A 14308-nucleotide genomic window follows, 5' to 3' on the forward strand; every position below is an offset into this window, starting at 1 on the left:
ACTAGAGTATATGGTAATCTTACAATCATAGTGATGATTAGGTAAATTGACAGAGTAGGGCCAGAAACTTGTAGCACTTCATGGCTATTATTGTATTATATATTTTTTTCTTTTGTTTTCCATTTATGTCACGTCGCGTGTATGTTTTGTACCGTTCTTTTCTGTTTCCTTCCTCGATACCACCTGTTAGCCAATGGCTGGATTTTCCGACATCACATTGGTCTGTGACAGGACCATGTGGGACAGAGTGACATAGTTGGAGGGAGTTATAAAAGCATATGTAATGGATAAAAAAAAGCACTTTTGGTTTCCTCTTCAAGAGAGTACGCCGTGGACGGAAGGAGAGACAATACGTAAAGAGTATTGTCTCTCCTTCCCGTGAAGAGAGTCGACTGTCGATAGAGTTCAAAAAGTGCAGCACTAAAAGAAAATCTGTCTCCATCGAAGCCAATGATTATACCGTTACGGAAGAAATTTGTCAAGTCCCTTAGGTACTCTGTTTCCCAAAATTTATTTGTAAAAAATTTTTTTATCCGTCAGATCTATATTACTTGTTGGGCAAAGCAGAGCCTTGTGTGAGGAAAGAATTTTGGAAGGGGGAATATCAAGCAATTTTGTTATTGTTATGCTATATGTGTCCAGTATTGAAATGTATCTTGATATTAATATTGTACCGCATTTTTCGACTAAAATAAACTTTTGTTTGTCTAGTTACACGTTTCCACCGACTGTTCATTGTCCTTCCCTTTGTTCTTTTCCTTGTGTATCTGAAACCATAGACCACGTTCCTCACGAAGTTTACAGACTAGTCAAGAAAAAAGAGATGGTTTCCAAAAGGATAGTTAAGTGATAGATAGGCTTGTAGTCGATGCAAGTTGTAAAACTAATTATCCAGTGGTCATAAAACTAAATAACACTTTCAGTTTTATCTCTTCCAAGAATTTGGTATTGCATTTCTTACTACTTGAATAATTAAGAATGTTTGTGTTTGCATAGATACCAAAAATTTGCTCAGTACATCAATGAAGCATACTTGCTATAACTGTAAGAAAATGTATGGAAATATTCAAAAATTAAAATTGTTATGGTGTTTTACTTGTTATAACTGTGAACTCTTTATATCTGTGTTTGTTATAACTAAATTTCACTGTATTTTATAAAAGTGCATTAATAAAATATTTATTATTAATTTCTATTGTTTTCCTTTAGCTAATTTTAACAAAACTTATATAATTTATTCAATATTACTCAGAAAAAGACAAAAAAAATGTCATTCAAATATTTTTAATACAACAAAATGTGAAAAAATTTAATGAAATTATAAACATATTTAAATAAAGTAACTTACACTTGTATACTCTTCTCCATCCACTAAAACATACATTTTAGGTTCTTCTACAGCATTTAAATTAGTTCCATGGACGGATATAGTTATACCACCACTAAAATATAATGAAATTTTTACAATTAAAAATGAAAAATTTTTATGTTTTCTAAATATTGTTTATTTTATTTAAATTACTATTTTTATCTACATTAATAAAAAATAAAGGAAAAAAAANAGTTCAGTGCATCTCTCTTTGTGTGGGATGGTGATTGTGGTGATTGTAGCCATTCATTGTCAGTTGGTGTTTGGTATAGTTCATTTGCCACTGTTCTCTGCAAGTTTTCTCTTTCATTAAGAATAAAATTTTTCATTATTAAATAGCTTGTTTTTATTACTACAGTCAATTAGTCCTTTGCCATGGTCACTTGATGTAATACAATATATTTGTTAAAATTCAAGTAAAGGGAAATTGAGCTACAAAATCAACTGATTTAAATGATATATTATGGTTTTAATTTTTTAATAACAAAATAAATAAATATTAAATATTTGAAGAATTTTAAGCCTATATGCCTTAAAATTCTTCAAAGTTGTTAAAAAGCTGTGTATAGACAGTCTACACATAATTTAAAATAATATCTTTCTGTCTTTACTTTAAATAATTTCATACTGACATAAAAAAGTTGACATATTGAGGATTAAATAAATTTAAAGTATTTAATTTTATTTTAAAAAAGTTATATTTTTATTTAGAATTTAATCTCATTTAAAAAAATCTGCCTATTTTCCTTCCAGAAAAAAAGCATAAATAAAAAAATTTTTGATACTTGTAGTTGTAAAAGATCTTTTAAAAATTTGTTTTTTACAATGATTTCATAGAATCATGGCATGCTGGAACTAATAGGAAACCCCTTTCCTATTAGTTCCAACATGGGTCTCAATTGAAGTTTGTTGATAAAAACTGTTCACTTTTATTTTCTGTATTTACAAACATTTATACTCAACAGCACTAAAGCCATCTTCATACACAGTCCATTTTCATATAGCAATAAATTAATATATTTATAACATAGCAAAATTATTGTTTAATTATACCTGATAAAAATCACAATGCAAATTGTTGCATATGAAAATGAAATATTTCAGTCATAAGATATCATCATCAATTTAAAATATATGCTCTGCACCTCAAATTAGTACTGTAGTGTCTTGATCCTGTACTGTACATCCTTTAACAATAAAGTTGTGCTGGTCATCTAACTGCTTTCAGGGAAAAGTTCTGAATTGAAATACCGTGACTTCCAGTTTTCATCAGAAGTTTGAATATAGTTAATCGGGCCTCCTGCCCTTAAGGTTTCTATATCTGGTATCAGATTTCATCTATCTAACTCCATTCTTGAGATTAAGGAAAGAGAGACAGACAGACAAACAATAGTGGGAATTTATAGATCTACAATTTTTTCAAATTGCAGTCCAAAAATCTAAATTATGTACATGCTAAAGTGAAATTCAAAGATGCAGTATTCTTATTAGCATAAAAAATTATTTTTTTAAAAATGGAAATCATAAAAAATTGAAAGTTCAGTGCATCTCTCTTTGTGTGGGATGGTGATTGTGGTGATTGTAGCCATTCATTGTCAGTTGGTGTTTGGTATAGTTCATTTGCCACTGTTCTCTGCAAGTTTTCTCTTTCATTAAGAATAAAATTTTTCATTATTAAATAGCTTGTTTTTATTACTACAGTCAATTAGTCCTTTGCCATGGTCACTTGATGTAATACAATATATTTGTTAAAATTCAAGTAAAGGGAAATTGAGCTACAAAATCAACTGATTTAAATGATATATTATGGTTTTAATTTTTTAATAACAAAATATTTGAAGAATTTTNGTATAGTTCATTTGCCACTGTTCTCTGCAAGTTTTCTCTTTCATTAAGAATAAAATTTTTCATTATTAAATAGCTTGTTTTTATTACTACAGTCAATTAGTCCTTTGCCATGGTCACTTGATGTAATACAATATATTTGTTAAAATTCAAGTAAAGGGAAATTGAGCTACAAAATCAACTGATTTAAATGATATATTATGGTTTTAATTTTTTAATAACAAAATAAATAAATATTAAATATTTGAAGAATTTTAAGCCTATATGCCTTAAAATTCTTCAAAGTTGTTAAAAAGCTGTGTATAGACAGTCTACACATAATTTAAAATAATATCTTTCTGTCTTTACTTTAAATAATTTCATACTGACATAAAAAAGTTGACATATTGAGGATTAAATAAATTTAAAGTATTTAATTTTATTTTAAAAAAGTTATATTTTTATTTAGAATTTAATCTCATTTAAAAAAATCTGCCTATTTTCCTTCCAGAAAAAAAGCATAAATAAAAAAATTTTTGATACTTGTAGTTGTAAAAGATCTTTTAAAAATTTGTTTTTTACAATGATTTCATAGAATCATGGCATGCTGGAACTAATAGGAAACCCCTTTCCTATTAGTTCCAACATGGGTCTCAATTGAAGTTTGTTGATAAAAACTGTTCACTTTTATTTTCTGTATTTACAAACATTTATACTCAACAGCACTAAAGCCATCTTCATACACAGTCCATTTTCATATAGCAATAAATTAATATATTTATAACATAGCAAAATTATTGTTTAATTATACCTGATAAAAATCACAATGCAAATTGTTGCATATGAAAATGAAATATTTCAGTCATAAGATATCATCAACAATTTAAAATATAAGTAATACCTAGTCACAGTTCCATAACTAGGCAGGTGCAACAGGTGCACAAGCACAATGCCTAAGATGAAGGGAGTCCTGAAATGTGGTATGAAAAAATTACTATTATTATATTTTCATTTTAAAATTTTTTCACCATGGGGGTTAGTTTCTTACATAATGTTTTTGGTTAAAGTTAAAAATTAATTCACCATTTCTATTGTATTTGTTTATTTATCTATTTTTTTCTAAAAAGGAAATCAAAAATAAAATCTCACACAGCATAAAAAGCTAGTTACAGCACTGCCTATTCATCTTTATAGATGGGAAATAAATGGTTATTTACAATTATAAATGTCTACTATGCTTGAAATTGTGGATACATCTTTACACTTATATAAAAATTAATATATGTACATATTTTTCTGTATGCAATTTTCATGTAGGCTTTTTTTCATATAACTGATCATTTGATTACTGATATAATTTGGGCTTAGTTTTCTGTATAATTATATAATAATTTCTATTTTATTTAAAACATTTCACTTAGTTTTTCCTATAATTTTAAAAATTATAAATTTAGCAAATGAAATTACATTGAATTAAACTAAATTTCATATTATAGCATACACTTATGTTCTTCATTTAAATTTTGTATACTTTCCTAAATTATTATTCATGTAAAAAAATTTATTTACCTTATAACTTTACATTGCAAACCATCTACGAAAGCTTCTGCATAACTACCAGCGTCCATGTGGAGTCCCCAAATTTTAAGCAGAGTACCTCCTGATTTTGGTCCTTTAGTAGGTTCAATAGAAGTAACACGAGGATTCTGAATTCAAAACATTGATTTTTTATTATTACATATTTTAATCATTACATATATACAGTATAATTATAATAAATACTAAATTTTTCTACATATATAAATATTCCAATTTTACAAACATAACTAACCATTAATGCAATTATGTAACTTAATATAATTTTTTTCAAATTATAAAATTGAAAATTGAGAATTATTATGGAATTTTTAAAATCCTTTCAACTATTAGTACTAAGAGATCTTTTTGTATGCCCATCATGGATTTAACTAGCCCATAGGCAATGAGAATAATAATTTTGATGCCCTGAATATCCAGCTGTTATAAAAATTAAAAGATTTTTCTTACACTATCAAAAAATAACTGTAAACATATGCAAAAGTTTTCAACTCTCATTTTAAAATTATAGAAATGCCAAACATATCTATTTTATTTCTATTTTAATATATCTGACATGGCTTTAAACTAGTTAAGCACTTTATATCTAATTTAACTAATTCAAAAATAGAGTTGAAAAGTTTCATATATTTTTTAGATTATAATATACATGTAGTCATTTTGAATTACAAAATTTAAATCAACAGTAAATTCTATGAAAATAAAATCTATTTTTTTAAACTAAGATTTTTTGTAATTTTAAATAATATAAAAATACTATATTAAATACTAGTAAAATCCAAAAATATTGTGCTGAATAATTATAACTTTATTTTAATTTAAGTAATTTTAAAATTATAGAGAGGTTAATAATGCATTGTAAACAAAAAAATTGTTATTAAATGTATTTGAGAAGTAATAGATAAATTTAGAATTTAAATTTTATTGACGCAAAAACTAAAATTTAACAATTTCAAAAGAAATCTCACTAAATAATAAAAAACTGAAAAAATTTTTAAACCAATTAAAAGAAAGGAATGTTAGAGATATTAAATATAACAATGAATAAGAATGTTTAAAGTAGTTAATAAAATATTAACAGGAACAGTTTTTATTTAGATTTCTGACTAGATTTTTGTTTGAAAGTTAATTTTTATCAGAAAAACTAATAAGACACTAATAATGGACAACTAACAAGCATATGTTTTTTAAAATTAAATTACAGAAGCATTTAAAATTAGAAGTTAAGTTTTTGTTTGTTTTAAAATTTGTTCTTAAAAATAACCTCTTCTGAAAATAGATGCTAGAGTCTAAAAGCTATAAATGATCAGTTTTTATCTTCATTTGTGATTGTTCATATGCATTTATAGATTCCATATGCAGTTGGAGTTTCAAGTAAAAAGAACTCTCATATTCTTATACCAAATATATTCAAGCAATTTATAAAAATGAAAACTTAAGATTTTTTTTATAAGAAACACTCATTCCTCAAAAATTTCTAGGTATTTCAATCACGTTTACTGTATATATGCTTTAATACAGTGTTTTTCAACCTGCGGGTCACAATCCCCAGGGGGGGTCACAAAGCCTTACACAGGGGGTCGTGGGTAAAAGAAAAAAACAAGTGTTTATAGGTCCTACACTATAATAAAAAAACTACAATCTCAGTGAGAAGGCTGTGCCTGTTTATTTTACAGTACAATTGGTTTTTTTGATCGATATTTATGTCTCAACAGAAAGAAACTTAAATACGTAGTTTTTAAAATCACTGACATAGTTTTAATATGGCCCTGGGGGTCGCAGAATTTTTTAACTTGTAAAGGGGTCGCTTATTGAAGAAGGTTGAAAAACACTGCTTTAATACATTTAAACAAATAAAATCACAACATAATATCAATACTATATCACATGAAATTTTATAATCTATGATAAAGAAAAAATATTGTTTCTGTTGTGATGAATTTCATATAAGAAGAAAATGTTTTCAAATATTTTCTTCCTTAATTAATATGAATTATATATATAGTATTTATAGTCTGTTTCTTCTGATGCTTGTTTCTCCAATTTCTTAACAAATTGGTAAGTAGAGATTCATTTTTCATATATAGAATTCTTTGAAACTAAATTTTCTACATAATTCCCTTCAGAAAAGTAAATTTTATAAACTTAACACTTTTAAAAACATCCAAAAAATACTTTTTTTACAGAACTATTGAAACTATAACTATAAATATACTCCATTTTCAAATAATAAATTATAAGCTATATTGTACAAACTTATTTACTTTAAAAATACATCAAATTAAGAAATGTATAACCAATTTATTTAATTTATTACTAATATAACAAACATTTTGAATTTTAAATTATTACACAAAACCTTAAAACATACATGATGGAATAAATGACATACCACAAAAGAATAATGCTTTTTTGAACGTGCAGTATAATCATTCTGTACTCTAACAACAATTGGTCCAGATATTGGTCCTCCAACTAGTCCTGTTGTAAGATTTGGAGGTCTTTCTACTTGACAAACAATTCTTTAAAATATAAATAAACATCAAATGCTTTAAAATATAACAACCAATTTTTTGAATATTAAATAAATATTAACGCATGTGATAAATATTTAATATTAAAACATATATTCAATAATTAATGTAAATGTGATTATTCAGCATATTCTTTAATCTAGCTAAAATTACAAGTTTTGCATTTGAAGATAATGCAAAAAGCTAATCAACTTAATGAATTATAAAACATAATCTAGATACTATTAAATATTGTAATATTTAATGAATAAAATAAACTTACAATGTAAATAATTTTAATAATTTAACTTCATAATGCCGAAACATACCTGCTAGTTTTTAAATATCCTTCTCGATGAGGAAGACATTCTGAAATTGTCCTACCATCTACATCATAAACAACTCTAACTCCATCAGCAATATCATCAAAAATTCTTCCTAAATTGATTCCTTCAATGGTTATATTTGTGCCACCTTCCCAAGGTCCAGATTCTGGGTTAAACTGTATACAATCATATCTCATGAGTTATATGAATCTTAACAAAAATAAAAAAACTAGTAATATAAAATTGATTTTACACTTAATATTTTAGGATCAGGACATGTTTGTCTTCTGTCTAACCACATTGTAGCACTTCCGTCACTACACTGATCATGAACTTGACAAGAGGCAGGTCTATCTTGACACCAACCACAAGCATATTTTTCAGGTAATTCGAGACATTCCCCACAATTATCTGCCATTCCTTCACATTTATAGACTAAGACTATAAAAGTAATTGTTAAATATATAATAATGATGATATATACACATAGTTTAGAAAATAAGAATTGAAATTTTAGTTATTTAGTTAAATAAAATATTTAGAATCTATTATTAAAGATCAAGATCATAATAATTAAAAGAGATGAATAACTTCATTTTTCTGGTTTATTTTTTTATAAATATTTTTTAAAATATTAGTTTCCAACTTCAGTATACAACATTATTTGATTAAATAATTTGTTCAGGTTATTATCCTCCATTACTTGTAATTTTTTACAATTTATAGATTTGAAAATAGACAAAAGAAACTTAGAGCAAAAGACACTGTTTAATTGAATAATTTTAATTTAAGAAAATACAGAAAAAATGTATATAGGTTGCATGATTTGTAGAATTATACAATTTTGCTAATTTGTTTATTTTAAATTTTATATTTTAAGAGTTTTATGAATTTTTAAGAAAGGGCAATTACAGGTAACATTGATAAAATATGATAATCAAAAAATCTCATTACTGAATTACTGAATAAAATTATATAAGTAAGCATTATCAGAAAATTATGAAATATTTCAAAAGCTGGAACTTTTACACAATAACAAGAAATGAACACTACAAAATTTTCCAGCAGGATAATGTTTTTTAATTTATACAGTAGCAAACGTTTTTGGCATCCTTCAGGAGCCTAGGTCAAGCTTAATTAAATAAATTATTTAATTATAAATACTAACTAGAAATAAGAGATAAAGAAGTACAGATAACATTAATAAAAAAATTTTACAATAAGTAAACTATGAAAAAAATGCTCTAATGAAGATGTGATAAAAATTAAGCTTAAGCAGTAATTTCTTATCAATAACTGGATAAATATTAATGAAATAACATCATTAGAAATCCAGCAAACACAAATATTTACTAACACTAACATTTTTGATCTTATTGAAAGGCCTTAACTGCTTGTCACAATTTTAAAATGTTATTTGGTATTCAAGTTAAATATTTTAATTTATATCATTCTACTTTCTGGCTTTTTTTAAGTTGTGATGAGTACCTCTTCAGTACTCTTCAGATCTTTAAATAAGACCAAAAACAGTATTTGTTGGATTTCTAAGGTGGTTGTTATTTCAAGAGTAAGTTAAACCAATAAAAAATTATGTAACTTCTAATCCAGACCAGAAATTCATATATATATAGTTAATCAGTTAATATAGTTGATCAGTCCTTAAGTTTTCCATATCTAGTCCCAATTTTTATCTATCTAACTCTGTTCTAAAGATTAAGAAAAGACAAACAGATGTAAGTAGGAATCTATAGGTCAGCAATTTGAAAACTGCAGCCCAAAAATATTAATGTTAGTAAATACTGGACTTCTAAGGTGGTTGGTTATTTCAAAAGTAAGCTTAGATCTTAAATATAGAATCAGTCTGAAGCTTTTCATCACTTGAAACTTGAATCTACATACTCAAGGCAAACTCACCTCGAATATTTTCTGGATTATCAAGTGGTTTAGTTCCTTCCCAAATCACAGCAAATGTTGCTGTAATGTTTGGTGCTTGAGTCCCATATTGAAACTGTAAAATAAAATAAAGTGCTGTGAATTCAAATTATTATATATGTAAATATAAAAGAAAGCAAATATTAATTTAATAATTTTTTATCCATTTTAAGTACAGTGATACCCCGAACTTATGCAATAGGTGGGACCGAGCAATAACCGCGTAAGTCAGGGTATAATTTCGCAATTTGTCTAAAATCCAAGTCAGATGTATGTAAGCTATTAATGTTCTCGTTAATCTTATCTCGTCTTTTGATTTGTTCACGGTTACAAGAAATCACCACATAGAGTCTCTCAAGTCTCCGTAGATATAACAAACAGAAGGAAATNGGAAAAGCTTATTTCTATTAATAAGATTGACTTACAAGAGGTTTTCGAGAATGTGGTATTGGCATAAATTGGGTCACATGGTATATAATTTGAATATTTTTTATGTTCTTGTCATTTTAAAATTTCATTAGTTAAAAATTAACTAATTAATTAATATATTTTAATATCATTAAATTCTGTTTAATTGTATAATAATAAATTAATAAGTTTTATTACTTTTTTCATTTAAATAGAGAATACTAGATGGTGAAATTGTTGATAAACCTGTCTTGCAAATTTTGGTAAGTTATTTACAAAAAATTCTGATACAGTAAATGCTTGATAATTCATTGTCATAAGAGTTCTTATCATCATGTCAGATTAATTATTTGAGAATATCAAACATCGTGAAGCTCTATATATATACCTTGCCAGGTGAAATGTTAGCTGGATTAGTGCCATTGTGGAGTTGTATTTAGGCTGTGGCATAAGGTTATATCTCAATTTAAGTACATCTGAAAGCAAACACTTGCTCTGGTCTGAGTGGTGCAACTGGCAAGATTGAGAGTTTAAGCCTTGCCCCAGGCCAGTTCTTTTCTTCTGATGTTGCGCAGCTGGTAGGTAACCAGGGGCCACCAGGCACTATCGAAAGCCTTCGAGATGTCCAGGCTGAAATCTACTTCTAGTAGAAAATTACTTAGTATTAATCATTAAATTAGCAGAGTTATAGTCTGATTATTTAAGGTGATCATTTGATTATGTTTCTATCCATTTTATTTAGTATTCATATGGTGTTTTATTCATGCACAAAATTATATATTTATATATGTAATATTTTTATATTAAAATACTGTATAAAAAACCTTATGATTTAAGTTTCATTGAAAAATAATTTATGTAAATTAAATAGAAAGTTTTAATATTTTAATTTATTGGCTAATAATTTATTTAATTATTACACAATTAAATAAAAAGTATTCAAATAATCAAAAAGCATTCAACTTTTTGTTTTAAATAAATTTTTAAATAGACTCTAGAACTTACACTTTATAGAATGTACATGCTATGACATAAATATTAATCTAGCACAATATAAAATGCCTTCAAGATCTAGACCCACAAGAATGCATTAAACTTAATACAAATGCATAGCATGGGTGTCAGCTGCCTGGAAAGGAAGAAAATTTCGCTGCCCCCTAATTTAAGTATCTCAATTTAAAAGACTAAAATTCAGTTTCATCACAGAATACGTATTGAAAAATTCCATGCTCATTTCAATCCATCCGAATCATAGGTGCAACAAAAATACGAAATGAAATGGTTCAAATTTTTACAAGATATTATTATTTATTGTGAAATTTTGCCGTTCCCTAAAAGTGCCACCCCTGCTGCCCCCACTACGCTACGCCACTGACTTAATATGTTATTGTGGATAAACTTAATATATATTAAGCAGTAGGAAAAATTTAATTTTATAATAATAAAATAAAGCAGTTAAAATGATTGAAACTTCAATTATTATCAACATTTATTTTTTATAGAGAATAAAATTTATAGAAATAATATCATCAAATTACTTACCACCATTTTTTCACAATAAATGGTGTCACCTAGTAATTGAGCATTGACTTGTCTTACTCTACCTTCAATATTAAATTGGCACACAAATCTTGTTGATGCTATAAAAGGCTAAAAATAATATTTATAATTAATAGCATTGTTTAGAATCATGATTATGATAGTGAAGCATGAATAATTGTAATAAAATCTCAAACATTTGTGATATGAATTATTAGGCTGAACAGTATATGAATAAAAATAATAAGAACCATTAAAAGATAGTTTTGTAATATAATACAACTATAAATAATAAAACATTCCCATTAAATATTGCAATATTGCTTATTTACAGACTCACAATATTACTTGAAAAAATTAAAAAATTAATTCTTTATTAGATTTAAAAATTTTTGTACTCTAATTATTATGTTTGAATCTGAAGATGAAGTAGAACTCTAAAAACAACTTAATACAGAAAGTAAATTTTGACTTATATAAACTATAAGTGGATGTTTTAAATTTAAATATGTTAATGTAGTCAAATATTATTAAAGCTACAAGGATTAATAATTGAAGGATTTAAGTGTAAAAGATGGTAAGCATTGTAATGAAAGTATAGAGAAAATGCAAAAATTAAATGCCTTAAAAAGTTTTCTGCTTTGTTTACCTTAAATAATACAGAATAAAGTGCATGCCATAGTTTAACTATGACATACACTTTATGTCCTACCCTTTGACCTTTAACCACCAAAATTTAATAGCATAATCCCCTAATACACAAATCTCCCTGCAAAATTTCAGAAAATGTCACCAAAAAGCACAGGTGTAATTAAGCTTCAAAGAAGGTTAACAAAATTGTGCCCCCCCCCCACATACACTAACATCCTAACTACAGAATACTAACATCCACACTACAGAAAAGACCCCAAATTTTTTTGCATTTCTCAACATTTCAAAGTCTTGAGACCAAAAATGTAAAAATCTGGGAGTGTCATTTATTGACTGATAGCCATACTTTTCTTCCATTATATATAATGCTGGGAAAGTAAAAAATTAGAAAGATAATATTTCTTGTATATTATTTAATACATATATTTATAAACAATAATACTTGTTTAATATGAACTAAAAGATCTTATTCAGATAATTTAAAACATCAACATTTTATGAAACTTTAATATAAAAGAATAATAGTGTTTCTGCCAAATAGGATCATCACTAGAATGACTTTTATGTTTTATCTTATTCTGATCTGATCAGAGTCTGTCTAATTAGAGTACAAAAATTTTAAAATATAAATAAAGAATAAATTTTTTAATTTTTTCAATCTGTTGTTTCAAAAATTCTTAGGAAATACTAAAGAAAGTTTCCAGTAGTATTGTGAGTCTGTAAAAATGAGATAGCCATTATGCTAATGTTTTAACAGTTTAATATTTAATACTTCATTTTTCTTAAAAAAATTATTTATAAAAACTACAGTTATATATATATACGGGTTCTTATTTGGGACTGGAGAAAACAATTGATAGATAGGAAAAACGATTTATAAGGGAACAATATATAAAGGTTTCACTGTAGTTTTTATAAATAATTTTTTCTATGAAAAATGAAGTATTAAATATTAAACTGTTAAAACATTAGCATAATGGCTATCTCATTTTTAGACTCACAATATATATATAATGTTAATTTTTCCCATATTCCTGCATAATTCGTTTTCTCTCATGTTTGTTCTATATTTTAACTAAAAGAAAAATATCCTACATCAATCAGTCTGCCCACAATAGAGGGTGCTAAATTGAGACACTGATTTTCATATACTAATAATAAAAGCTCCCAATATTTAAAAGTTAAAAAGTTTCATACACAAGCTAATGTTTGCTTACAAAACTAAACAAATTATCTTCTTAGTATACTGTACTTATCTAATAGTATTACCGTACTATAAATATTGTAATCATGCCAAAAGACAGACAGATTATTGTCTTTTCCTAACTAATTCTTGTGATTATTTACAAAGCAATTAAATGTATTTTATTTTATTGTACATATTGGGTGCATTTTCTGGTAAAACCGCTTAAATCCACTTTGTTAAAAGACAGTTATGACATTTCTGCTTTAAGTTAGTTGCTACAGCACTAGTACAGAAAGATTCCAATTACTGAAAAAAAGAAGTTAAGATGGCTGCCATTATAAATTATATGCATATTAGGTACTCAAAATGAAGATTATGACATACAAAAATATATTTTGAACTGATTATCCAAAAACTTAAAAATGCACTTTTCCACAATCTTCTATACCAACATAGATGTCTTCAGATTTATTACTAATGGCAAATGCACTCATTATATATCATTATTGTTTATCATATAAGTAATGTATTTTTACACAATATCAAATTTTTCTGATTGGCTGCCTCTGATATATCAGTACATTAGGTGTTCTTACCGAAAGACAATAGAACAAATTACAGAATTCTTAACAATTTTTTAAAATGTAGAATAAATGCACATTTGTGCACAAGTGCCATATCGTTTAGTATTACAGAAAACAATCATATAGGCATAACACTGGAAAATACATGTTTCATATGAGATAAACAATAAAAACATTGATGTCATAAATTTCTTATGTCAATTGTTTATCTGCATCAGTCTTTTTTCTGTCAAGTCCTGCCAAAAACAATAGATTGAGGTTTCACTGTATATCTAAATCTTTTTCAATATTATATCATGACCTGACATCAGAAGGCAATATGCACAAAACCTGATATGCACCCAATTAACTTAAAATATGACCAGTATCCTTGTTACTTT

General features: G+C 26.2%; 2 protein-coding genes across 2 annotated transcripts in view; both read right to left on the reverse strand.

Moving 5' to 3' along the window:
* LOC111634878 (plexin-A2-like) overlaps positions 1 to 1439 on the reverse strand; it is a 36676-nt gene extending 35237 nt beyond the window's left edge. The window contains exon 1 of the mRNA XM_023379715.1: positions 1349 to 1439. Within this exon, the coding sequence (XP_023235483.1) occupies positions 1349 to 1384 (36 nt within the window). The 5' untranslated portion in view covers positions 1385 to 1439. The remainder of the gene's footprint in view (positions 1 to 1348) is intronic.
* Positions 1440 to 4743: 3304 nt separating this feature from the next.
* The window catches only part of LOC111634880 (plexin-A2-like), a 28606-nt gene continuing 19041 nt past the window's right edge, over positions 4744 to 14308 (reverse strand). Inside the window, exons 2-7 of the mRNA XM_023379717.1 lie at positions 11511 to 11618; positions 9543 to 9636; positions 7882 to 8069; positions 7632 to 7804; positions 7182 to 7311; positions 4744 to 4899 (exon numbers count right to left, since the gene is read on the reverse strand). Coding sequence (XP_023235485.1) covers positions 4759 to 4899; positions 7182 to 7311; positions 7632 to 7804; positions 7882 to 8069; positions 9543 to 9636; positions 11511 to 11618 — 834 coding nt within the window. The 3' untranslated portion in view covers positions 4744 to 4758. The remainder of the gene's footprint in view (positions 4900 to 7181; positions 7312 to 7631; positions 7805 to 7881; positions 8070 to 9542; positions 9637 to 11510; positions 11619 to 14308) is intronic.

Source organism: Centruroides sculpturatus, unplaced genomic scaffold, assembly GCF_000671375.1.
Source record: "Centruroides sculpturatus isolate CEXI.00-Female unplaced genomic scaffold, Cexi_2.0 scaffold862, whole genome shotgun sequence".
NCBI lineage: Eukaryota > Metazoa > Arthropoda > Arachnida > Scorpiones > Buthidae > Centruroides > Centruroides sculpturatus.